Source organism: Ovis aries, chromosome 9 (assembly GCF_016772045.2).
Source record: "Ovis aries strain OAR_USU_Benz2616 breed Rambouillet chromosome 9, ARS-UI_Ramb_v3.0, whole genome shotgun sequence".
NCBI lineage: Eukaryota > Metazoa > Chordata > Mammalia > Artiodactyla > Bovidae > Ovis > Ovis aries.
Window position 1 is genome coordinate 17,070,727 of NC_056062.1, and position 25,766 is coordinate 17,096,492.

The following is a 25,766-nucleotide window of genomic DNA, read 5'->3' on the forward strand; positions in this document are numbered from 1 at the left end:
GCGCAGCCGGGTAATGGGAGCAGCTTTTGTAAAAGATGCGGTTCGCAGAGGCTCATCTCTAGGTGTTTCCTTAAGTGACTCCAGCTAGTCTTCAGGCTCAGTGGGGCTGGAGCAGTGAGGACGGGGTGGAGGACAGACCAGGCAGTTGGAGGCAGCAGTCTGGGACTCAGTTTACCCACTTCTGGCATAATGTCTTTTAGGACCCCTCCCAGCTCTGAACCTGAACATTCTGCAGATTCTAGCAACTACGATGTTATGCAATGCTCTCTGGAGGAGTTATTTAACGGTGAAGGAAGGTGCTGGGCTCGGTCTTACTCTGAAACTTGGCCACAGACATCCTGATGGGTCTCTCCTCCTGCCTGGTCTCTGACGTCCAGATAATCATCACCAAGTCCCGACTGTCTCAGATGGTCCCAGCCTAGTGCTTCTTCCTTCCCCGCCCCCCCCCCCCAGCCCCATGTTTCCAGTCTGGTCCTCCCCTGTGCCCCAGCTCCTCCATCCCTGCGGCCAGAGTGACCTCTGAGCACAGGCCCGGGGGTGTGTTTCTCCCTGCTTTAAAGCCCTTCCACGCCCCACCAGCTCCTGCGGAAAGAAACCCAGGCTGCCTCACGTGGTCGTCAGAGCCTGGCCCAATCTGCACCCGCCTCACTCACTCCTTGGTCCCCCTCTCGTGGTTCCTGACATCCTGAAATAGTGGGGATTCTCAGAAGGAACCTCGCTGACTTGGGTCTGGTGACCTCTGCACATCCAGTTACCTTGGATGCCCTTCCCTCCTCCTCTCCCCACATGTCATTCGTTCTTTAAATTCAGGCCAGGCCTTGCCTCCTCTCGGGGGCCTTCCTTGAAGTCTCCTCAGCTGGGCCAGGCAGGTACTCCATGTGCTCCTATACAAGCCCAGACATCTCCCTTCTTCCCATCTACCCACTATACGGACACTGCCCACCTCTGTGCGCATTTCTCTGTGGACAGTAGACTTCAGGTAGTGGGAGGCATGTTGGGAATTTTGTCCTATTGACTACTGAAATCTGAGCAGCCAATGGGGCATTGTAAGACGTAGAAAGCCCTGAGTGGTTTAGAGAATTCCTTTCTTCTCTCCTTCCCTCTTTCCACAAGTGGAGCCTCAGTTAAGAACAACAGCAGATTCCATCCTTTTTCAGGGATGGAAGCATGAATCAGATCAGGCCCCACCCCCCACCCCCCGATTGCTCAGCTTCCTCCTCGGACACACACTGTGTGCACCTCGGCCAGACCCCCTAAAGACCTGGAAGTGACTCTCATGCCCAGGGCGTCCAGCGGAGCTCGGTCCCTCGCAGACCTTTGAAGGACACTGGGCGGTGGTCACGGTGTCCCTGATGCCATTTGCTTCAGCTGAGTCCACGACTTCAGGGAGGTGCCCCCTCGCACTTTCTGCGTTAAACAATTGCCTCTTTATCTCTCGGTGCATCACATTCGAGTCTGCTTACCTCAGAACATTTTTCATTTTCCTTCCCGGCCTTTATTTATTGCAGGCAATTCATCTTTCTCTCTGTGCCCTTTGCTGCCACCTCGTTAATTGCTTGTTGTTCAGTTTCGTGGTGTTTAAGTCTTTGTTTTTATTCATGGAAACCAGTGAAAGTGGAATTAGGCAGTAGAGCATATGTTTGCTTTTTGAAGTCTTTTTTGTTGTTGTTCTCTCACAAATAACTACTACAGGGAAACCAAACTGAAGGTGGAAGTTTCCAGGAAGAGGGATGGCGCTGTGAAGGGAAGGAGCAGGACTCTCTCCTGTTCAGCCCTGGCACCTTGCTGTGTGGGCATCAGGCACATGTCTGCTGGATTTTAAACCCACTCTCTTGGGAACCTCTGGGGGCCAGTTCTCCCAGCTTGTTGCCAGTGCTGACATGTGCTTGGCTCAGAGCAGGCTCTCAAAATATACATATTGAATGAGTAAATGAAATCCATGGACAGATGTAGTGGGATAAGAGACTGCAGTCATTGTCAGGGGAAGTAATTAATATGAAAACTATTTCGTGGATCTTTCACTGCATGTCAGGCTCTGTATGATGAGCTCTGTACCATATCATTCAAGCTTCACCACAACCCTATGAGACGCATGCAAAGACAGTCCCCTCTCTGCAGATGAAGAAATGGATGCTCAGAGACGTCAGGCACCCTGCCTCAGGTCACATAGCTAGGACCTCGTGAACAGGAAGAAATGGAAAAACCCACTCCAGTATTTTTTGGCCTGGAGAGTCCCATGAACAGAGGAGCCTGGCGGGGCTGCAGCCCATGGAGCGGCAAAGAGTCAGACACGAGGGGGAGACTAACAGTTTCACTTGCAGGGTCAGCGCAGGTTGGTCTGGCTCTGCTGCTGCTCACACTCTCGGTCGGAGGTCAGTGCTTTCTGTCCTTGCAGCTCCTTGTGCAGAGCTGGGAATAGACAGGCTCTCAAGAATACAAGTTGGATGAGTCAGTCATCTCTTAGGACAGAATTTTGTGGTAGAAGATGTTTTAATCACCCTAACGTGAGAGTTCGTTTCCTGTTTCCTGTGGCTGCACCCCAGAGTGCTGGAGACAGAGGAATCTTCCTGAAGAACCGTGGGTCTGGTGCTGCTGATGCTGAGCGGCATGTTCGCCCTGGGGATGCGGAGACGGGTGAGGGCCTCCCTTCACTGGCCGGGAGCGCTTCCTGCCCCGGGGACGCGGTGTCAGGCCGATGCATCCCACTGATGTGTCTGTGCAGGCGTTGTGGTTGGGCTTATCTGAGGACCGTATCTGCAGGACTCAAGCCAGGCCCCCATGCTGGTCCAGGCGGTTTTGTAGAGGGTCGTGGGTCAGGATTGTGGCTGGTGATGCAGAATCCTGAGGAACAACCGACCTGCTGAGTCAGCTTCCTACCCTGCGTTGAGTGGCCACCTGGGGTCCTTAGGACAGCCTCAGGTGGCCTGTCAACCTTCTGTCACAACCAAGCGCCCAGGCTCCTGTGGGTTATGTCGCTGCTCGGCATCACACAGATACGTGACTGACCTGGATGCCCCGCCTTGTCCCGCCAGCTCCCCTGAACCCAAGATCATGTCTTTCCCACTACTTCCCATGACCAGTGAGCAAGGTCCTCTCTTGGAGCCAAAACAAAGTGAAAGACACCTTTCTGTTCCTGCGGTATCACGGACACAGTCGTCTTCTCTCTGATGTGCCTCTCGTCTCTTTGGACAGGTTTTGACCTGATGGACTTGTTCAGTGTGAAGACGCTCTTGGGGGAGAGAGAGAACGGGGCGCAGAGCTCCTACGTCCGGATGGGATCCTTCCCTGTGGTGCAGAGGACCGAGTGAGTGCTGGCTTCTGCTCCAGACCTGCCCTGGATGCCTTAGCGAGGGCGGGAAGCAGCCAGTGAGCTTGGTTGCTCGCTAAGCACTGGGTAGGGGTTTAGCCTCCAGAGTGCCTGGTGAGGTCACCTTGCGATGAAACGTCCATATCACTGACCCTGGAAATTCCCCCTGTTTCTTAACTGATCTGTTTCCAGTGATGTTGCTGGTTCCCTGGTCCTCCCGGTCACCTCTCCATATGGATTTGGTGTCCATCCTCCATTCACTCATGCATGTAGTTTTTTTTTTTTTTTTTTTCGGTCTCAAAATGGGACAGTAACCTGTTCAAAATCTCAGTCCTAGGAAGCAGAAGTTGACCTCAAACTCCAGTCCTCCAACGCCATTCCCTTTACCCTCTCTTGTATATCTGTGTGTGTATACACAGCCAAGGAAAAAGTCTTAGTCTCTTGCTAGATTTACAGGAAGGTAGTGACAGAGATAGAGATGGGAGCACGCCCTTAAGTTACTACAGCTTTGGTTCCAGACCACCACAGTAAATTGAATGTCGAAACAAAGCAAGTCACAAATCTTTTGGTTTCCCAGTGTGTATCAAAGCTACGTTTACACCGAACTGTAGTCTGTTAAGTGTGCAACAGCATCATGCCTAACAAAACAGTGTACCTACCGTAATTAAAAGAGAATGCTGTGTGACAGCGGCAGCGATGGACTTGCTTGGTGCAGAGTAGCCACCAGTCTTCCATTTTAAAAAAACACAGTATCTTCAAAGCTAAAGCAGTAGCTAAACACAGTATCTTTGTAAAGCTAAAGCAAAACCAGGCATGCCTGTGCATAAACAGATGTAGATACAGTTATGAATACATAGATACATCCACGGGCTGCCCAGGTGGCTCAATGGGTAAAGAATCCACTTGGCAGTGCAGGAGATGCGAGAGATGTGGGTTCAGTCCCTGGGTTGGGAAGATCCCCTGGAGAAGGAAATGGCAGTGCACTCCAGTACTCTTGCCTGGAAAATCCCATGGATGGAGGAGCCTGGTAGGCTGCAGTCCATGTTACACATACGTGTGTGTTGAGATGTAAGTGTGTTTAGAAACTCCATAGCAGAGTAGGCTTCACTGATGCAATAAGATGAAAAAGGAGGTGAAGGGCAGCGTCCGTCCAAGGCTCCCAAGCCCATGTCTGTGCAGACCCTCCCATGGGCGGAGACCGGGGTGGCCCTGACTCTGGGGGAGGCCCAGGGAAGTGATGGGCGCTGCTCCCAGTGCCGGGGTGTGATCCAGGGTGAAACCCAAGCTCAGAGAATGACTCTGAGCAGCAGGGCCGACTCGCGGCTCAGATCTGAGACCCGAGAATCACAGAGGGAGGACCAGTCTTTGCTCGCAGCTCCTACAGCCAAACCAAGGGTCCCTGAGGGTCCACGAGTCTGAGAACCAGGAAGCCAGACGCCCCCTCATTTCCCATCCTGGCTGTTGGACCAGACAGCCTCTACCTGCTCCAGTGCAGAAGGCAGTGCCTCTGAGCAGGGTGTGCAGGGCAACAGCTGATAGTGATGAGGGGCGCTCTGGAGACCAGCCAGTCTCTGGGGGGGAGCCTCTACTGGGCCACTGAGCCCCAGAAGTTTTGCCCCGACAGCCCAGCCACCCTCAGCTAGGACAGGAGTGGCACAGCTCTGCACGCCCCTGACTCTGGTGGGGAGCCATGCTCCATTGGGATGCTGTCGGGAAAGGGCAGTGTGCCTGCCTTGTAGAGCTGTCTGGGCTGGAGCTGATGGGGTTGAAGGACTTCCCCAGATGAAAGCTGGCCCCCACGCTCTGTAGGGGATGGAGGGTGTCCTGTGATGTGGGGCAGCAACCAGGCAGGATAAGACACCCCTGTGCGGCCTTGCTGGGGGCAGCAGGCAGGGAGAGGTGAGGGCTGGCACAGTCGGCTGCATCTGACCCCAGGGCAGGAGGCAGGGTAGCATCTCTCACTGATTTTGGAGAGATGGAAGCAGGTGAGCCCTGGAGGGGAGCAGGTAGATTTGAAGGGGCCAAGGCAGGGCTCAGAAAGAGTTGTGTGGAGGCACTGCTGGAAGGAAGAGGCAGTGAAGACGGGGCGGGGGGAGGTGGACTTCAGAAATCCACGAGGTCAGCGTGGCAAGACTCAGTGACCCTGGGGTGCGTGGGCTTCCTTTGCAGCCTCTGCCCTCAGCCTGGTGGTGTCTGTCTCTTATCTCCCTCCAGGGACGTGTTCCCGCAAGGCTTGCCCGATGAGTACGCCTTTGTCACCACCTTCCGGCTCAGGAAATCATCCCGGAGAGAAGACTGGTATATCTGGCAGGTCATCGACCAGTACGGCATCCCGCAGGTGCGAGCCGCCCGCCGTGTCCCAGTGCGGGCTTCTGTCTCCTCCTCGTGGGCAGGGCAGCACCGCTATGTTTTCTCCACGGGTCCCTGTCTTGGGCCCTGAAAATGGAGAGTCCAGTGTATCCAAGCCCAGGGCACCTGCAGAGACTGGGACACCCCTGGGGGACCCGGAGTCCCACGGGGGGACTGCAGCCTCATTTCTCCCTGATGGCCAAGCACCCAGCACCCTGCTGGGCTGGAGGCCTAGCTGCTGCCTCAGGGACCCTCAGTCCAGCTGGGGAGCACGTGTTCCATTAGCAGCGTGTTCATGATGCAGTGGAAGAAACCTGCTCAGAGTTGGCATGACTGGGGCTCAGACTTTGTGTCTGGTCCTTTCTTGGTGTGGGCTCAGGGCCACACTGGCTTTCCGAGTCCTGATGTTCTTAGTCGGGACACAGAGCACCTCCCGTCAGTGGTTGTTGGAGGCATCGTACAGAGTGATGTCTGTAAAGCATCTACGGTGCTGCCTGATATGTAATGGGGTTTTTATGGTCGTCCTTGGTTTGAGCTTGAATGGAGCTCTGCAGCCTGTCTTTGCCCACATCGGGTGCATTCTGGTTCTCATCCCTGTGAAGCTGGGACAGTCAGCGGCAGCAGGAGCCGAGTGGGGGCCTGCCTCTCTCCAGACGCAGACCGTCCGCACGATGCGTTCATCTGAGATGCACCTCTCAAACCCCTTGTTCTCAGAGCTCGTGGACCAACTGTGTCTATCATTCACCCTTGTCCCCTCTTGACGACATATGAGCTGTATCAACACATGACCCATCTTCATCTGGGAGACACTGATGTATTTTCATTTGGGGTTGAAACAAAACAAAAGCATGCTCAAGCCACAGGACCACAGCAGCCACTCTCACGGGCTGCTCGCTGAGAGGGGACTTGCTTCATGGTGGTGAGTTCCCTTCCCGAGGTTGAAGCTGAGCCCTGACCCCGAGCACACGTTGTACCCACACTCACACACAGTCAGTAGGAGCCCAGGCTTGTTCCGACTGCTTCGGAGATCCTTCTTCAGTTCTCATAACCACCCTGTGAAAACTGTGAAAAGGGTAGTCGCTCAGTCGTGTCTGACTCTTTGCGACCCCGTGGACTGTAGCCCGCCAGGCTCCTCTGCTATTTCCTTCTCCAGGGCCTCTTCCTGCCCCAGGGATCAAACCCAGGTCTCCTGCATCACAGGCAGATTCTTTGTCATCTGAGCCATTGGAGACACCCCATGAATAGGCTCTGCTGTTACCATCGCAGTGAGCTTCAGCATCTGCCTGGCATTCGTAGGTCATGATGGGGGGAGGTGGAACTGGAACCCAGGCGGTTGAACTCCAAGTCTGTCTCTTGACCAGTGTGCCCTGCTGGCTCTGGTCCCCATCAGCTAGTCCTGTGGAATGACACTGCCACAGCATCCCCAGTCAGACTGGGATGCAGAGCACGGTCAGGCTTGGCTGCCCTGGCCTGATTTCCTGAGCGCGGGAGGCTGGACAGAGGTGAGCGTCTGCTCCGGAGGCTGTTTTTTCAGAGAGCAGGCAGTGCACCGTGACCCCCATCCACGGTCTGCAGACACGCACATCTCTGGCACCGCGGGGTCCGGTGCTGTGGGCCTGGGCGCCTGCCATGACATTCCTGTGGGTGAGCGCACACTGCCCCCGCCGTCTGGGTCCTCTTCCTTCGTGGCGTTTGCAGGGCTGCGTGCTCCCTCGGCCATTTCCACCCCCTCCTCTTCTGTCTGAATGCGCCCCAGGCTGGGATCCTGCAGAGCCGTGCGCAGTCAGAACCTGCCTTTCGGAGAGGCACCTGGCAGTCCTGTTCTGTCGAACCAGCCTCGGGGTTGACCCTTCCCTGGAAACGCCACGATGGCCACCCCAAGCATGCCCTGGGGAATCCTGGCCGGACCCAGGAAAAGTGGGCAGAAGCCAAGCAGCAGATGAGCTCTGAGCAGTGTTGCGAGCAGCCTCGCTGTGTGCTCTTGGACCTGTAGACATGTAACCGTGTAGCTATATTTACCTCCGTGACCCCATGTAGCCTCTCTTGACCACTGGCATGTCATTGGGAGAAACTGAGGGGCGCTCACTCATTCCAGGTCTGATAAAGGGCCAGGAAGGAGGCTGGCCCTGGAGCAGGGGTGGAGGGGGGCATACTTAGAGATGAGGCTCCTGACCGGGTGGGTGGCCAGTGCGGGGACCTGAGACCAGGCCCTGGAAGGTGGGCAGGCCTGGAACAGGGAGCCTGGGAGACCGTTGTCCTCTTGGCGAGGGATGAGGCTGACTTAGACCAAGTGATCATGGGGAACTGGGGAGAAATCGGATTCTGGGCATATATTTTGAAAATAGAATTGGCAGGGTTTGCTGACGGATCCGACCTGTGGGTTTTCTTCCTGAGGCCTCCTGGCTCAGATTGGTAGACGCAGGACTTGGTCCTGACAGGCCTTCCTGTGCTCTGTATCGTGCTGGAAGAAATGGAAACATTGGAGAAAAACTCATGGCCTCATGAAGCTCCCCAGGTCCTCAGGGATTCAGGGCTCAAACAGGTGAAGCCAATTGCAAGAAGTAGCAGACTAGGTTTAATCACAAGTATTAGATTATATGCATGCGAAGTTTCAGGAGGAGGGCATGGCAACACACTCGAGTACTCTCGCCTGGAGAATCCCCATGGACAGAGGAACCTGGTGGGCGGCAGTCCATGGAGTTGCTAAGAGTTGGACACAACTGAGTGACTAAGCACAGCACATGAGAAGTTTCAGGTTATTAGGGGTTCATAGTTTTATTTCTCACTATAATTGTAACATACCACCAGACAGTGCAAAAAATAATAAATCTTAGGTCCCCCTTGGCTGAACTGAGCCCACGTGGAGCCCAGACAGGGGAACCAGAACACCTGGGTGGTGTCCTGAACACTGGCTGATCTGCAGAGCAGTGGGCTCCTTCCTTTAACCTCAGAGCTCCCATTCATTCGTTCCCTTTCTGTTAAGTGCTACTGTGTGGCGTGTGTTGGTTGTCCTAGCTACTGGGGTTAAAGAAATGAGCGACAGAGACAGAGTGCCTGCTTAAAAAGATGGGGTGGGGCAGGCAAGAAACAGATGGACCAAATAAGTGAATGAGATACTTTCATATACTGACCCAAAGTGCTATGAAAAAATAAATCAACATGCCTGAGGATGTGAGAGCAAATGACCAGGCTAGAATCCAGTTATGTGTGTGTCTCAGAGAAGGCTGCGCTGCAGGGATGTCTTTGAACTCGCTTGATTTATTATAGTTGATATGTGGAACAGCGCTTGACTTATAACAAGCACTGTGAATGTTTTACATATCTGTAAATTCATTTAATCCCTGTAACAGCTCTATGAAGTCAGCTCTATCATTGGTGCTATTTTACAAGTGAAGAAATAGCACAGAGAGGTTAAATAACCTGCCTGAGGTCACGCAGCTTAAAAGTGATTTGCCAGTTTGGGTGTAGGAGGAAAGAAAAGTTTCCTCCAGAGTTTTCCAGGCATTTTACAAAAGGCAACATGGGGGTAATCCAGTGAACAAGAAGGGCAAGTTCCCTGTATTTTGCTGGGGCTTCATTTTTATCCTCAGGGTGAGAGAGAGAGCAGGTTAGTGGCAGGTTAGTGGCAGGTTAGTGGACGGATCACAGACTGGCACCCGGCACCTGGAAACAGTCTTGTTCTCTGGGCTTGTAAAGGACGCTGAAACCACTGGCGGTTTCTGGTAGGTCTCACAGCTCAAGCCTCATCCACACTTGCAGGTTTACAAATGTGCTCTTACCGGCTTGGCCCCTCTCGGCATTTGAGAGTTTGACCCCTGGATTAACGTGTGAGCTCAAGTCTTCCAGTACAAGGTTGGGAACAGTGTACAAGGTAGCTGTCAGCCATCGCATCGCAGTGAGGGGGCCGCCGAGGCTGACCGGCTGGGGAGGGTTGCGGCCAGGGCCTGACTCTGCGGCCTCCCCTCCCCGCTGTCCTCTGCGCCTCGGGCCCAGGCAGCTCACGGGCCCCCGGTGCCGTCCTCCGCAGGTGTCCATCCGGCTGGACGGCGAGAACAAGGCCGTGGAGTACAGCGCCGTTGGCGCCATGAAGGACGCCGTCAGGGTGGTCTTCCGGGGCCCCCGGGTCCACGACCTCTTCGACCGGGACTGGCACAAGGTGGCCCTGAGCGTGCAGGCCCAGCACGCCTCCCTGTACGTCGACTGCGCGCTGGTGCAGACGCTGCCCCTCGAGGAGCGGGAGAACATCGACATCCAGGGCAAGACGGCGATCGGCAAGCGCCTCTACGACAGCGTGCCTGTTGACGTGAGTTCCGGGGTCACGGGGTCACCTCAGCGCAGGGGCCTCAGGAGCCGCGTGCCCCCACGCCTGCCTGTATCACTCGGGCCGTCGTAGGAGGGAGGGCCCCGGCCCAGAACACTGCCAGGTCCCGTCATTCACTCGTTCAGTGAGCTAGCCACTTGCTCATTTAGCGTATATGCCGAGCGCCTCCTGTGTGCCGGGCGCTGTGCTCTGCGCTGGGAATGTGGCTCATGTGTCTCCATATCACACTCACACTCGCCAGGCAGTCACGTCCGACTCTTGTGTGACCCCATGGACTGTGGCCCACCAGGCTCCTCTGTCTATGGGATTCTCCAGGCAAGGATACTGGAGTGGGTCGCTATGCCCTCCTCCGGGGAATCTTCCCGACCCAGGGATTAAACCCACATCTTCTGTGTCCCCTGCGTTGCAGGCAGATTCTTTACTTCTGAGCCACGTCTACCTATAAGTAGACGGGTAGGTAGTTATATAGTTTCCTTTACATTTAAATAGAGTCTTGTCCCTTCTCTGATTGTGGGAAATTAGGAAAATATAGGCAAGTATGTGGGAAACAAGTAAAAAGCATCCTCATTCAACTATCCCGGGATGTTCACCGGGAATGATTCAGTAGCTGGAAAGAGCTGTCCTTCCATCTTCATTCCATCATTCTTCTTTCTTTGTTTTTCCTCCTCCTTTTCTCTCTTTTCCTTCTTCCTTTAATGTATTTTCCCCTCTAGAGGTGCTTTCTGACACCTATACACACACACACACACACACACACACACACACACGCACACATTCACATGCACCGTCTTCAAACTAAAGTCACTCTATCCTTCTGACCGGAAGTGTCCCCCACTTGTCAAGGTGTGAACGAATCATGATCTGGGATAGCTAGCTCTTCCCAAAGCCATCTCTTTTTTTCCCCCATGTATTTGCATTTCTGTGATCAAATGTTGTTGGATGTGTGCTGGATGTTTTGAAATGTATGTACAACATAGTCACATACTGTTTTTTTCCTCTCAAAATTGTGTGTCTAAGCTTTTATTCCTTTTAGCTGCTTCATAATACTGTGTTTTCGTGTACATTTTGCTTATTTGTTCTTCTGTTGGTGGGTATTTAGATTGCCTTGGTGTTTTACCATCATAACCAACAGGTCTTGGGGTTTGAATATGCTGGTATCTCTTCAGATGTGCTTTCTTGGAGAAAATGGGGTAATAGAGCCCCTTTATATTAAGGGGCACAGTGGGATTGAAGACAGTGATAGAAGCAGATTTGTGATATGAAAAAAGTTCAGTTAAGACACTCTGTGGAGCTGCTGATGAGTCAAAAAGGGGAACATGCTGAAGCTTTGGAGACCGTTGGTGACCACGTCACAGCCCGGCCTGTAGTGAGCGCAGTGGCATTGAGCGGGGAGAGGAGGGGCGTGCTAGGGCCTGGCTCACAGAAAGCAGGAGACACTGCTCCTAGCCTGTGCTCACTCGCTCCTTGCACGCGGGGCTTGCACTTTTGGAAGGATGGGATGTTGGTAGATGACACTTTGGCTCCCTCTGACATTCAGCTCAGAGTCAGACCACCACATAGGACCCCAAGGAGGAAGTGGACCAGATCCCTGAGCGGGGCCTGCCTGATACCAGGGGGGAGCCTGGGTTCTGAGCCCCCCAAACTCATCCTCTGACTTCACTTCCCCTCCCAGTTTGACCTCCAGCGGGTCGTGATTTACTGTGACTCCCGACACGCGGAACTGGAGACCTGCTGTGACATCCCCTCCGGTCCGGTGAGCAGAGACTCTGCCCGGGGGGTGGGGGGACAGGCCCTGACTTCCTCCCCTTGACCCCCTGGGGAGGTGGTGTCCAGGGTCTGGGAGCAGAATCAGGACACCTGCCATCAGAGTGCGGCCTGGGAGGGAGCCTGGTGGTCATTACCAGGGGCTCCAGTTCCGGGTTGGGTGGGGCCTGGGTTGGGGGAGCAGGTCCCTCTGGCCTCAGTCAGCTGCCCTGGGGGCCCAGCTCTGGGTGGTGAGGGGCAGAGGCTGGCCGCGTGTCCCTAGGAGAGAAGGGCTTTGGTGCTGCCAGTGCTCAGGGCTCATCAGCAAGACTGGGGAGGCAGCTCTGGGTCGGGAACAGCGGGCCGGCCCAGACTGCCTGCTGTGCCTGGACCCTCTGCGGTTCTGCCTGTCCTGGGCCCTCCCCACCTCTGCCTCCACCCAGGTGCCTCCTCTCCACTCTGTTTGCCGAGGACCCATCCCGAGGATGCTTCGGTAGTCCTGCCTTGTGGGGCTAAAGGCTAAAATCCCCATTCTGTGCTCGGCCGGCCCAGGTCCTGAGTACAGTGAGCACCCGGTCAGCATGTCCTGTCTCAGGACAACCGTCGGGCACAGGCACCCAGAGGCGGTCGTTGTCAGAGGTGGGGCTGCAGAGTCAGATGAGCCCGGCGGTTGAGAAAGGAGAGGGAGGGAAGGGAGGAGGACAGATTAAATTAGGAGAGAGCAAAGGGAGGCAACGAGCGAGGCAGTGGAGGGGAAGGGAAGGGGGAAAGAAGGGAGGGAAGGGGAGAAGTAAGTCATTATCCAGCATTTGGCTGGCTCCTGGTTTCCAGACTCTGAGCTCGATACTTCAGTTCAGTCCCACTAAACCCTTCTCACTGCATTATGATGGAAATGCCCTTGTCCCCATTTTGCGGAGGTTAACACTGAGGCTCAGAGGTGATAAGCGGTTCCCGTAGGCTGCTGAGAGGCCAGTGGAGGGGCTGAGCGAGACCCGTTGGCTCATCTGACTCCATGCCCATCTGACTCTGAGGTCTCGGGGTGCCAGGACCTACAGTCAGATACTTGCCTGTCCTGCTCAGGCTCCGGCCTCCTCAGGATTCCCAGCTCCCCTTTGCCTGGACAGGGAAGCACTCCAGGGTGCTGGACAAGAAGCCAGGTTCTGACCGCTGTGCTTCCTCCCAGTGTCAGGTGACTGTGCTGACGGAACCCTCCCCCCCGCCCCAGCCGCCTCCCACCTCCGGCAGTGAGCAGATCGGGTTTTTGAAGACCATCAACTGCTCCTGCCCACCTGGAGAAAAGGTACACAGTCCACCCTCAGCCGCAGGCCTGGGGCCCCAGAGCTCAGTGGGTCCAGAGCTCACAGAACTAGCGGTGGAGCTGGGAATTTCCCATCATGCACGTGGGCTGCCAGGGCAGGATGACCCCGGGCTCCAGGCAGCTCTCGGGTCTGGGAACCATCCTTTCTCCCGGGACTTCCTCCGGATCTCTGTGGGCCTTGGGAGGGGAGCCCCTCAGACCCCACTGGGATGAACATTTTCCTGAAGTTAATGATGTCTTCCCAAAGTTTCTCTGCCTCTTGGTGTCCTCTTCAACTCCTGTGTAACTGAACAGCCATATTTGCTTTGAGAATAAGTGTCAGCAGGGCAGCGGCAGAGGGTTCAGGTGGCTCTGTGGGGTCCATCCTCATCCCTCTGTGCTCTGTTGGCCTTGCTGTGTAATCTAAATGTATGTAGGAATGGAGTTTAGCGCTTCTTGTTTTAAAACCCAGTGCATTTCTGACTAGCACCACCACCTCCTGTTTGTCTGGATGAAATGTCTTCTTGGATGCCTGGGGCCTTCATCTGTTGTTTTCCTGTAGACCAGCAGCCTTCTTAATAAAAAAAAATTTCCACTGTCGGAGCAGAACAAATAACACCAGGATGACAAATTGGAGTTGGTCTCCATGAGGCTCTGCTCTAGGCTCTGCCCTGGGTGGCCCCAGGGCCCTCCATCTCCAGTGTTCGGCATAGCCATCGCTCTGTCTACCCCTCCCAGCTCGGGACTGGCACGCGGCGGGTGCCCCCCGACTTTACAGGGGTCTTGGGAGACAGGTCAGCATACAAAGTGGTGATTGAGGTTACTTGGAATAAACACACTTTAAGAATTTCCCAACAGATGTGTTTCATTAAGCCTGCCCATCATGGCAGCCTCTCTTCCCTACCACCTTCCCTCTCCTCTGTTCTCCCTCACTCTCGCCTTTCTTCTTTCCTCCCAGAGGGCCCCTCAGGAGCTCTCAGTCAGGTGGGGTGGTCAGACCATGGCCCTACCTGCTGGGAGACCTCGAGGAGCCACCCCAGTCTTGCTGTGAGCTGAAGCTTTCCTGGGGAGTCGGTGAAGTGGGGCGCCTCTGGCCTGGTGCTGGGTTCTGATTGACAGAAGCCAGGGAGGGAGTCAGAGTGGGTGCCCACAGGGTGCCGGGCAGGGCTCTTCCTCCTCTACGGCACCCTGGGCACGCTCAGGGCTTCAGGCCACGGACAACATGCTGATCATATTCTCACCCATCAATGTCATAACAAAAGCAACCATCCAAACCCAGATCCTTTGGAGTCTTTGTTTTCCATTAAAAACCCCAAATGAGAAGGGTAACTGCAGCAATGTGAGGTTTGGCGCACCGGCATGCAGACTGTGCCAGGGAGGGCGGCCAGTGAGGCTCTGCCCAGGTCAGGGTTCCCCGGATCCCTGCCATGGCTGGGACCCCCGAGGGGAAGTCGAGTCAAGCAAGCTTCCACCTTCTCTTAGCACCCACCTTCCCTGCCCCCAGCTCACAGACACCCGCTGGATGGCCACTGACCTCCTCGGCTCGGCCTCTGGATCCCCTGCCCCAGCTGCCTCTGCTCTGTGCGGCCCCTCAGCTCCAGTTGCCCTTCTTGCCTCATTTCACTCCATGTTCCCCTCCCAGTCTCCAGGCAGGCAGGAGCGTCGTGTCCCGTGGAGGGGGCAAGGTCCTCCTTGACTTCTGCAGTTTGCATATGAAGGTTCTGCCTAGAACACCTTTTCCCCCTCCAGCCTTTTTATCTGGCTAATGCCTGCTCTTCTTTCAAGACATCCTCAGAAAATCCTTTTCTCATAATATTATTGCCTGATTTTCCTCCTTCCTTCCACCTGTCCTCCACTTCCCTGCTCCTCCCTTCCCCTCCTTTCGGCTCCCTCCCTCCTTGTATCCTTCCCTCCATTATTCACATCCATCCGTTCAGTTCAGAAATTATCTGTTCAGCACCTGCTATTTGCATGACATTATGACCCTTTTCTCTCCCTCTTCTTCCACCTACCCTGGCAGTTATCACCCTGGATGAAGACTGTCTGCTTGTCTCTACTTCCATAAGCTCGTAAATTCTAGATGGCAAAGAATGCATCGTTTCATGTGTCTGTTTTCAGCCACTGTATTAAATAATGATTGAGTTGGTGGGAAGGTGGGATCCAGGCAGGGTATGAAGCGATGGATGGAATGGATTACTGGGTGATGCTACCCAGAGTTTGAGGCTGGCATCTGTCGATTGATGGATGATCTCTCCACCAGTAGCTGTATTTGAAGGCCAGGTCCCAGCTCCCCATGCAGGTGGGCAGTTTGGGATCAGGAGCTCTCAGCTGCCATGAACTCTGTCCAGCTCACTGATCAGCATGTGGCTTACCTAAGAAACTGGCTTACGAGCCTGTGCCTGGGATCACCTAAGAAACTGGCTTACGAGCCTGTGCCTGGGATCACCCACCGGTGAAGAGAGAAGGGGGAAATCAAGACAGAGCCTTACTTGTTTCTTTTGTCTTTCTTCCTTTAGGGTGAGAAGGGCTTCGATGGCCCCGTGGGACTCCCCGGCCCAAAGGTCAGTACTGGAGCTGCAGATGAGTCCTTTGAGCCTGAGGATCTTTTGATTTGCTCTCTTTGTAAGAAAGAAAAAAAAAGTAACCAAAACAGTGGTGTGTTAGTTTATTGTCCTGTGGGGTTTTTCTTCTGAGCTTGTTGAGATGGAAGAGCAGAGCAAGTGCCATGACGTTCAGAACCTTTGAGTCTCTTCACAGCTCAGAAGGGTCATCTCTCAGCTTGACAGTGGGAGCTAGAAGGAGGTGGAACTCGCACGCCCAGGCTCAGATCCTGTTTGTTCCAGCAGCCTCAGTTCTCTGTGGTCAGCTAACCTTTCATCCATCCTTTCAGGCCCTATATTCCAGAAACTTTGGGGGTTGGGCTTTAAACAGTCTGTTTAGCACCTGCGATCTGTTTGTTTAAATTGGTTGGAATTATTTTTGTGCTCGTTTTCCAAGCTCATCAATTGCTCAAAGCCAGGTGTCTCCCCGGGGGCTCCCCTTTCCTCATTCAGGGCCCAGCTTCTTCTCTCTTCACCACTGCCCAGGTTCACAGCATTTATGGGGCAGGACGGGGCTGTCATCTTCCATCACGGTTTTGGTCTCAGAAAGCTGAGACCTGGAAATATGTGGATTGCCTCTGGGGGTGGGTCATACAGTGGCTGAGGGCAGAGGTCAGTGTGGCCCAGTGATCATCACCTGGTCTGGTGTCAGAAAGAGGGGCTGAGTGTAAGCGTGGAGACACAGGGGTGCCTCCCTTCCTTCCTCCCTACCTCACTTTCCCCCTCCCCCTTTCTTTCCCTCTCCCCCTCCCTCACCTGCATGGATGATGTTCATATTTAGTGAACCACCGTGGAGCGCCTGCCAAGGTCCCTTTTCCCTTCTTCCTTCCTCTGTGTATCTCCGTCACTTCCCCTCCTTTCACCCTGCTCCCCTCTGCCCCCAGTCTCCTAGAATGGAGAGGACACACACAGACACACGTGGGCGTGCACACACATACACACAGACACACGTGGGCGTGCACACATGTCCACGCACACGCACACACCACACATGGGTGTGCACTCACACACGGGCATGCACACACACACAAAGACACACACACACGGGCGTGCACGCACACACAAAGACACACACACACACACGGGCATGCACGCACACACAAAGACACACACACACACGGGCATGCATGCACACACAAAGACACACACACACACGGGCATGCACGCACACACAAAGACACACACACGGGCATGCACACACACACAAAGACACACACACGGGCGTGCATGCACACACAAAGACACACACACACGGGCATGCACGCACACACAAAGACACACACACACGGGCATGCACGCACACACAAAGACACACACACACGGGCGTACATGCGCGTGTGCACACACACAAGCAGCTCTGAGATCCAGGGTGCCCAGTGTTCTCTGCAAAGATGAGAGTGAGGGTTTCTGCTCGGGTACCCCCAGGCTGTAACCTTGTCTCCTCGGCTGTCAGATGAAAGAAAGGAGCAGAGCCATCTGAGGGTGTGAGCCTCTAAGTAGAAAATGTTTGTCTGAAGCAGCGACTGTTCACAGAGCAACCTTACCGGGGCTGTGATGGAACAGATCCGGGCTGTGCGGGTGGCAGAGCCCACCCCCCGGCCCTGGGAAAGAAGGCAAGGTGCGAGGGAGGGATTCCAAGGAGAGAAGAGGCCCCGCTGCCTGCAGGGGAGCCTGGCTGCCCCGCTGCTGGTCAGCTGTCCTGGCCCTTCATCTGTGTCCCAGCCTGTCCACAGTTAGGAGGCTGCGTGAACACTTGTGAGTCCCTTGGCTCCGTTTACCTAGAGGTCACTCAGGTCATGTCCACAGGTGTGGCCTGATGGACCCAGGTGCCCAGGCCCTCTCTGGGTGCAAGGATGTACCTGTGGGTGACAGGGAGCCGGGTCCCCAGGACTCAGAGGCAGCAGGAAGAGGCATGGCTGGGCGACGGGAGAGTGGGTGGGGGAGCAGGGCCAGAGGGGCCCTGAAGCTGCCGGGGGGCTCCGAGCTGGGTCTGGTAGGATGCGTGGAATCTCCCATTCCCACTCCCGGCGACCAGCATGCGAGGCTTTCATCCAACTTGCTGTCTCAAGCTGCCCTGGGCTCCTGGAATTAGGAGGTTGGGGAAGTTATTCAGATGCTTCTCCCCTCTCCGGGGGTGGGAAGCCTGGCCTCATGGTGCAGTTGGCAGTGACAAAACCAGTCGCTTCCAGGAAATGGGGGCAAGGTGGGCCGTGGGCAGCTGGTGTCGGGGAGCCTTGCCCGACTGGAGGACCTGACCCGCTGCTGTCTCTGGTTTCTGCCCCTCAGGGAGACATGGGAGCCACTGGGCCGGCGGGTGCTCCTGGACCTAAGGGAGAGAAAGGAGATACGGTGAGTGAAGGCCTCTCCACCATGGCTAGTGTCAGGGGGCCCCTCTCCCCGGGCATGGGGGGGCCTCCCGGCCACTCTGGCCCCACCCCGCACCACTCTACCCCCAACCCCTGGAATCCTGTGCTCCGGTTGGCCCTGCATCTCCTAGCATCAACGGCACAGATTCAGAGCAGGTGGGCCCTAGCCACTGGCCTTGGCTCCAGCCTTCATTAGCTGCCTGACTGTGAGGTTAGTCTCTTAACCTCTGAAAATCTCATCTTACTCCACTAGCAAAGTAAAGAAAGTAACAGCTTTGTCTATAAAATGCCTGGGCCGTGGCAGGTGGTCAGTGAATGAGAGGGGTATAGCCAGTTCCTTTTAGGTTCTGTGCTCAGGGGGTTCCCTGAAGATAAGACAGATGAGAAGAGTTGCTCTCCTAGACGAGTTAGCCTGGCAGATAGCACCTCTCATGTCATCATCTGAGAGCTCGTAGTGATAACTGTACCGCCTGCCCTTCTTCACCAGTGCTTCGTGTGGGAATCCTCCTTACTTCTCAGAAGCACTTATTTTAAATTCTTACTGGAATATGGTTGATTTACAGTATTGGGTTGGTTTTTGGTATACAGCAGAGCAAATCAGCCTTACGCATCCCTTCTTTTTTGGATTTCCTTCCCACTTAGGTGACCGCAGAGCATTGAATAGAGTTCCTTGGGCCATACAGTAGGTTCTCATTGGTTATCTATTTTAGACTTGGTATCAAGAGTGTATATATGCCAACCTCAATCTCCCAGTTGATCCCACCCCAGAACATAGTCTCTTCACTTCTCTGATGTGAAGGATACAGGATCTTCAGACTTGTATGATATGCTTGTTATCACGGAGCCTGCGTGTGTCAGAGGCGAGATTTGAACCTGTTTTAATCTGAGTCTTGTGGTCACCCGCTGAGCTGTGCCTTTCACCCGCACCGTGTACCTGCCTCCTGTAGGGCTAGGAAGCACCTGCTCTGTGCAGAACAACAGGGAAGTAGGAAGACCTGCTGGTGTAACCGTGTGCGTCATACTGTTTGACAGTATTCTTTCTCACTTAACCTTCAGATCAGTGTTACAAGGTGGGGGCTAGTGAAACACCCATCTTACTCATACACGGGGAAAAAAAAGCAGAAACAGCCAGCGAGAGGTCTCAGATGTCAGAGTTAACAGACAAAGCCTGCAAAGCAGGCACTAAATCATATCCAAAGAACTAAAGGAAACTTCTGAAGGAAATGGAGGGGAGTGTTGTGACAATATCTCATCAAATACAGAATATAAGAAGTATAACAGATTTGAACTGGCGGAAGAAAGAGCCAGAATTCTTGAAAATAAATCAGCGGAGATTACTTAAACTGAAGATCAGAGAGAAAAAATAATGAATAGAAATGAAGAGCCTCAGAGAAATGTGGGGGCCCGTGAAGTTGATCAGTGGGCACATAATATGGTTACCAGGAGAAGAGCATAAAAAGTAATCAGAGAAATCATGTCTAAAGACGTCCTAAACTTGATGAAGCATAGTCATCTACACACTCAGAAAGCCTCAGGAACTCCAGTCAAGAAATGCAAAAGGAGATCCATCCTTAGAAACATCATAGTATCAATTTGTTGTTCAGTCACTAAGTCGTGTCCAGCTCTTTGCAACCCAATGGACTGCAGCACACCAGGCCTCCCTCTCCTTCACCGTCTCTCAGAGTTTGCTCAAACTCATGTCTATTGAGTTGGTGATGCCATCCAACCGTCTCATCCTCTGTCATCCCCTTCTCCTCCTGCCCTCAATCTTTCCCAACATCGGGGTCTTTTCCAATGAGTCAGCTCTTCATATCAGGTGGCCAAAGTATTGGAGCTTCAACTTCAGCATCAGTCATTCAGTGAATATTCAGGGTTGATTTCCTTCAGGATTGACTGCTTTGATCTTGCAATCCAAGGGACTCTCAAGAGTCTACTCAAGAACCAATTCAAAAGCATCAGTTATTCAGTGCTCAGCCCTCTTTATGGTCCAACTCTCACATCCATACATGACTACTGGAAAAACCATAACTTTGACTATATGGACCTTTGTTGGCAAAGTAATGTCTCTGCTTTTTAATATGCTGTCTAGGAGTCTTCCAAAGAGCAAGCATCTTTCAGTTCCATGACTGCAGTTACCGTCTGCAGTGATTTTAGAGCCCAAGAAAACAATATCAATAAAAAATGCTAAAAGACAAAACAAAAAATGGGAAAGTAGTGGAAGAAAAATGAGTCACGATGTGGAAGGAAAGCCCAATAACATCATCAGCTGACTCATCACCAAAAATAATTGAGGTCAGAATGTAGGGGGATGACAACTTCAAAGTAATAATTATGGCAATGTATCACTGGGTACTTAACAAGTATTTGTTAACGACAGTAGCTCTAAAAGTGGGGAGATGGAATAGGTCACATAGCAGTATGTTTCTCAGTCTCATTGGAAGTAAGTTAGTGTAAGTCTGAGGTTGATCTTGAAAAGTTAAGACATATACGGTAAACTTCAAACAGTGTCCAAGAAAAATAATTTAAAAGTGAATAGTTAAAATATTCTTAAAGAGGTTAAAATACTGCAGTAAAAACGTACTCATGTAGTACAGGAAAGATTAATGAAGAAGGAAAACAAGGAACAAAGTCAGGAGGCATAGAAAACAGAAAGTTAGATGGCGTATGTAAATCTGCCTATATCAAAGCCAGCACTGCCTGTAAATGGATTATACAAACTAATTTAAAAAGCAGAGATTTTTCAGACTGGACATAAAAGCAAGATCCAGCCGTGTTGTGTCTAGAGGAGACAAACTTTAGATTCAAATACATAAACAGATTGAAAATGAAACTGTGGCCAATACACATTCTGCAAGTTGAAAACATTAAAAATTGGAGTGACTATAGCCATACCAGAGAGTAGGCTTTAAAATGTTAATAGAAACAAAGAGGAGCATTTTATCATGATAAAAATGTTGATCCTTCAGAAATACGCAACGATTATCAACATGTGTGCACCTAAGAACAGAACCCCTAAATACGTGAAGTCAGTACTGAGAATTGAGGTGAGAGATAAACAAGTCATCACCAAGGATTAGAGATGGCAGTGCTCCGCTTGCAGTAATGGGCACGCAGCAGGGAGTGTGGAGGAATGGAGCCCTCGAGTATGCTGCAGCTGCTTTGAAAAACCATCTGGCGCCCCTTAAAGGGTTAAACACGAAATTGCCGCAAGACCCAGCAGTTCCGCTCCTTGGTGTACAGCCAAGAGAAGTGAAAACACGTGTTTGTACAAAACTTTGTCCACGGATTTTCATAGCGGCGTTATTCATCATAACCAAACAGCAGAAACAACCCAAGTGTTCATCACCTAACGCACGGATAAATAAAATGTGTCTTAGCCATGCAATGTCATATCGTTCTGCGATAGAATGAGGTTTGATGCAGGCCATAAGGGGAGCGAACCTTGAAAACACTTTGCTAAGAAAACACTGGCTATGAAGCCGGTCATAAAAGCCTGGATATTGTGTGATTTCCTTTATATAAAATGTCTAGAATAGGCAAACCTACAGAGACAGGACGGAGAAGGCGATGGCACCCCTCTCCAGTGTTCTTGCCTGGAAAATCCCGTGGGCAGAGGAGCCTGGTGGGCTGCAGTCCATGGGGTCGCTAGGAGTCGGACACGACGGAGCGACTTCACTTTCACTTTTCACTCTCACGCATTGGAGAAGGAAATGGCAACCCACTCCAGTGTTCTTGCCTGGAGAATCCCAGGGACGGGGGAGCCTGGTAAGAGGCCATCTATGGGGTCATACAGAGTCGGACACGACTGACGCGACTTAGCAGTACAGAGACAGGAAACAGACCGATTGTTCCCAGAGCAGAGGGTGAGGGAAAAGGGGAGCGAAAACTATGGGTATGGGTTCGTTGGGGGGTGATGAAATGTTCTCAAATTGATTGTGGTGATGTTGCACAAGTCTATAAAAGTACTAAATTGAATTGTAAATAGCTGAATTATGTGCTGTGTGGATTATATCTTGGGCTTCCCTGGTGGCTCAGTGGTAAAGAATCTGCCCGCCAGTGCAGGAGACTCAGGTTTGATTTCTGGGTCGGGAAGATCCCCTGGAGAAGGAAATGGCAACCCACTCCAGTCTTCTTGCCTGGAGAATCACATGGACAGAGGAGCCTGATGGGTTATAGTCCATGGGTTCACAAAGAGTTGGATGTGACTTAGCGACTAAACAGCAACAGATTACATCTCTAAAAAGCTGATGTGGAAAAAAGAATGCTACCATCATGTTGAGTCATTGGGAAAATGAAATAAAACTCATGAGAATCAACACTCAGGGAACGATAGATGACTTTTAGAGGTTCTTCAGCAGAGCTTATGAGAAAGCAGCCAGCTGTTCGAATCCCGGCGTGCTCACCATGTGTGACGCCATGCCATGGAGATGCTCTGTAGCAAACCTCTGCCTTCTGCTTTCCTCTTCCAGGGCAGAGGACCTTTCGTGCAAGGAGAAAAGGGTGAAAAGGTAAGCACCTCCCCGTTGTCTCACTCATCCAGGGGCCATGGAGGTGGCCCAGGACCAGGATGAGGGCCTTGGGTTCAGGAGAGGTGTGTGTGCCGTGATGCTGCTGGTAAGAATTGGGTGGGAGGGAAGAGGTCTCCCTGCTGAGTGCCTCAGTGTGAAGTGCAAGGAGGGAAAGGCTTGTCTAGGTCCTGGATGTTCCACAGTGCCCAAGAGCACAGGGTACTTCATGGAGCTCCTGGTAAGTGGGATACGGAGCTGCAGATGTGGTTTGAGGACCAGCATGCTGGGCATTCAGTATCAAAACCTGTCCAGGCTTGTTTGCAGTGATGGGAAGGACAGTCTGTGCATGATCAGACATGCTGAGAACGTTCGAATAGCAGGTACCAGTAGGAGGGGGGAGACCAGAGGAGCTTGGGGAATTGCCAGGAGATTGTTGCAGAAGCACAAAAGGAAGGTGAGGAGGGACAGAGTGGCAGGCGGCAGCAGCAGGACAGACGGAGGGATGGAGGCCTGTGATGTGCTCCCCAGCTGCTGCACCTTCTCTAACCTTCATCCGTTGTGGCAATGATGCACACACTCGACAGCTCCTGGGAAAGAGGGGGATGCTTTCTTGAAGTGTCCGCCTAAAAGAAGCAATAAAACACAGTCACTAAAAATGCCATCTTCTACTCACACCAGTGATCAAAGCTACATCTCCCGTTTCTCAGGAGAACAGCCGCAAGACTTTGCAACATACATTCATGTTGATTATTTTCTCAGAGTCTGGGCACTTGCAGACTCGGGACGCTGAGCACTGGACCCTGGGGGACTCACATCAACCTCTTGAGTAGGGTTGATGATGTAAAGCAGGTGCCACTCTGTCAAGTTACTATGGAAACAGAGCTCTCACATGCCCAGCCCATTTTCTCTGTAGAGTACCTTTTATTTCGTTCGCTCAGGTCTAGAGATTTACTCTCAGGAGATAAATGGAGGTTGTGCACAAGTATAGAGCCACACGTTTCCTGCAGCGAAATCTATAAGCCAGTCTGAAAACAACTGTTGCTCTGTCGACAACTACAACACTGTAGAATGCATCTTTGTTGTGCAGGTCCGTAACACAATGGCACAGCTCCGTAACGCAAAAACACTTATGGACGCATAGTCCCATCTAGAAGGATAATTCATGACCCAGAAAATGAAGATAATATTTTGTTAATTTTTAAAACACGTTGCAAAATATCTGTGCAGTGTGAGTCATGCATTGTGTGTGCGCGTGTGCGTGTGTGGAAGAGACACAGATTAATTCTGGAAGCAAATCCCCATTGTTAACCTCTGGTTGTCTGTGGGTGGCCAGGCTGTGAGGGTCTTTATTTTGTCCCTTATATTCCTTTGTGTCTTCACTGATTCCACAATGAACTTCTCTTTCTTTACCTATATTAAAAGCGCAGGCACAGGCACACACACATAGCAACTACTGCACAAGAATACAAAGCCGTTGGGGAGACGGCGTGAGCAGACAGCATAACGCGAGCTTTGCACCCGCAGACCTGGGTGGCCGGCGCTGCTCTCAGCTCTGCTGTCAGAGTCTAGTCTCCTGATGCCTGAAGCAGGGCTGATGGACCACCTTCCATGGTTCCTGTGTAGGCTCAAAGCATCGCAGCTGGAACTTGGTTTGATAGTTGCCAGCATGCTGGTTCCTGAGGACCCAGAGCCAGAGCACAGGGTATTAACAGGACATCCAGATGCTCCTCGGGCTCAGGCCTGGGGCTGCTGGAGCCCTCTTGAAGTCAGGGGGCTCAGCCTGGGTCCTGGTCCAGCCTGAGCTCTGAGTGACGTGCTGTCCTTCTCGTGTGTTGGTGTCTCCAGGAGAAACTGACGGGCGCCCCTTCTCCTGGGAGAAGTCGCTGCATCTCTGCCCCGTGCGTTCTGGTTGAGCTCAGGTCAGGCAGCCTCCTCCTGATGCCTGGAGGCACGTCCCTGGTGCCCTGGAGTCCAGGCTGCAGCACTCCCCTCAGAGCTGAAGCTGCGCTGTCAGAGCCCGGCAGGGGCACCTCCTCACACACGTGGCAGAAGAGGCTCTGGCACGCCTGGCTCTGTCCTCGGTTGACATTCTCTTGCAGTTGGGCATTTTTAGTAAAGTCTGAGTTTAGATTCTGCCACATATGAGCTGTGCGATTTGGGGTGAGTCACCTCCATCTCTGGGTCCCTGCTTCCTCCTCAGGGGAAACGAGGGAGTGGGTGTGATGATGCTTAAAGGCCCTTGCAGGTGGCTGTTCTGAGGTTTGGTCATCAGCCCACCCCCAGCCCGAGTCCCTGGGGCCACCTTCTTTAGCTTGGAGCCTCTGCCTCTCCTCCAAGGATGCAGGAGGCCAGAGTGAGTCAAGGGGATGACTGAATCCACGGCCGGGAGAAGGCCGCTGGTGACTCATGCCCTTGGAAAGAGCTTCATAGCCTGGCTTTTTTGCTTGAGTATTCTCTCGAAAGCAGTTGCAGAATACCAAGCAGATTGGATGGACAGGAGCCCGATGTGTCTGGAAATCATATTGCTCTAAATTGTGCTGTTTTTTTTTTTTTAAATTTTTGGTGACGCAGTTAACCAGTGTGACAGTGTGCATCAGCCTCTGTGAAGGCCGCGTGCCCTGTAAGCTGTGTCTCACTGTTCACACAGTGCTTCAGGGAAACCAGTGCCCTGCCCTTTTCAAAGATGAGAGAACTAGCTTAGGGGTCAAGTGACCTGCCCAAGGTCACTGCTGGTAAGATGGCTAGAAAACACAATACTAAAGTACTGTGCACTAAAGTGATGGGTACTAAAGTGAAGGGACGCTGGGAGGCTGATTGAATCCCCTTTGTCCTATAGCTGAGTGAACTGAGGCTCAGAGAAGGTGAGTGACTGGCCCAGGGTCACACATCTGAAGCCCTGCAGGAGCTCTTGGCCCTTGACTCTCCCGGCCCAAGACTGGTGCGTGGCGCTCTGTTCCTGGACTGCTTCTGCCCTTCGTTTAGGAAATTAACATCCTCTCCGGTTCCTGTTGTGCCCCATATTCTCCCTGGGGTTCTTGAGGTTCTTCTCCCTCAGTGTTTATATATGCATGAAATCAGGCTCAGGGAAAAGGGGAGGCAGGCTTGTGGGGCTGCCTGAGAAGATCTGCCTGCACCTCAGGCACTGGGACGTGGAAAGAGAAAAAGGGACTTGAGACCTCCTCACAGTGTCTGGAAGACGTCTGCACCTAAATCCGTGCTTGTCTAAGGAGTGAATGGGTGGTTGGAACGTGCACCTCCATCATCCAGGACCAGGG

The 25,766-nt window shown here is 52.8% G+C and overlaps 1 protein-coding gene across 1 annotated transcript in view; it reads left to right on the plus strand.

Moving 5' to 3' along the window:
* The window catches only part of COL22A1 (collagen type XXII alpha 1 chain), a 229,402-nt gene that overhangs the window by 51,915 nt on the left and 151,721 nt on the right, over positions 1 to 25,766 (plus strand). The window contains exons 5-12 of the mRNA XM_027972868.3: positions 3,193 to 3,304; positions 5,522 to 5,645; positions 9,684 to 9,959; positions 11,650 to 11,730; positions 12,904 to 13,020; positions 15,534 to 15,578; positions 17,904 to 17,966; positions 22,453 to 22,491. Of these exons, the coding sequence (XP_027828669.2) occupies positions 3,193 to 3,304; positions 5,522 to 5,645; positions 9,684 to 9,959; positions 11,650 to 11,730; positions 12,904 to 13,020; positions 15,534 to 15,578; positions 17,904 to 17,966; positions 22,453 to 22,491 (857 nt within the window). The remainder of the gene's footprint in view (positions 1 to 3,192; positions 3,305 to 5,521; positions 5,646 to 9,683; positions 9,960 to 11,649; positions 11,731 to 12,903; positions 13,021 to 15,533; positions 15,579 to 17,903; positions 17,967 to 22,452; positions 22,492 to 25,766) is intronic.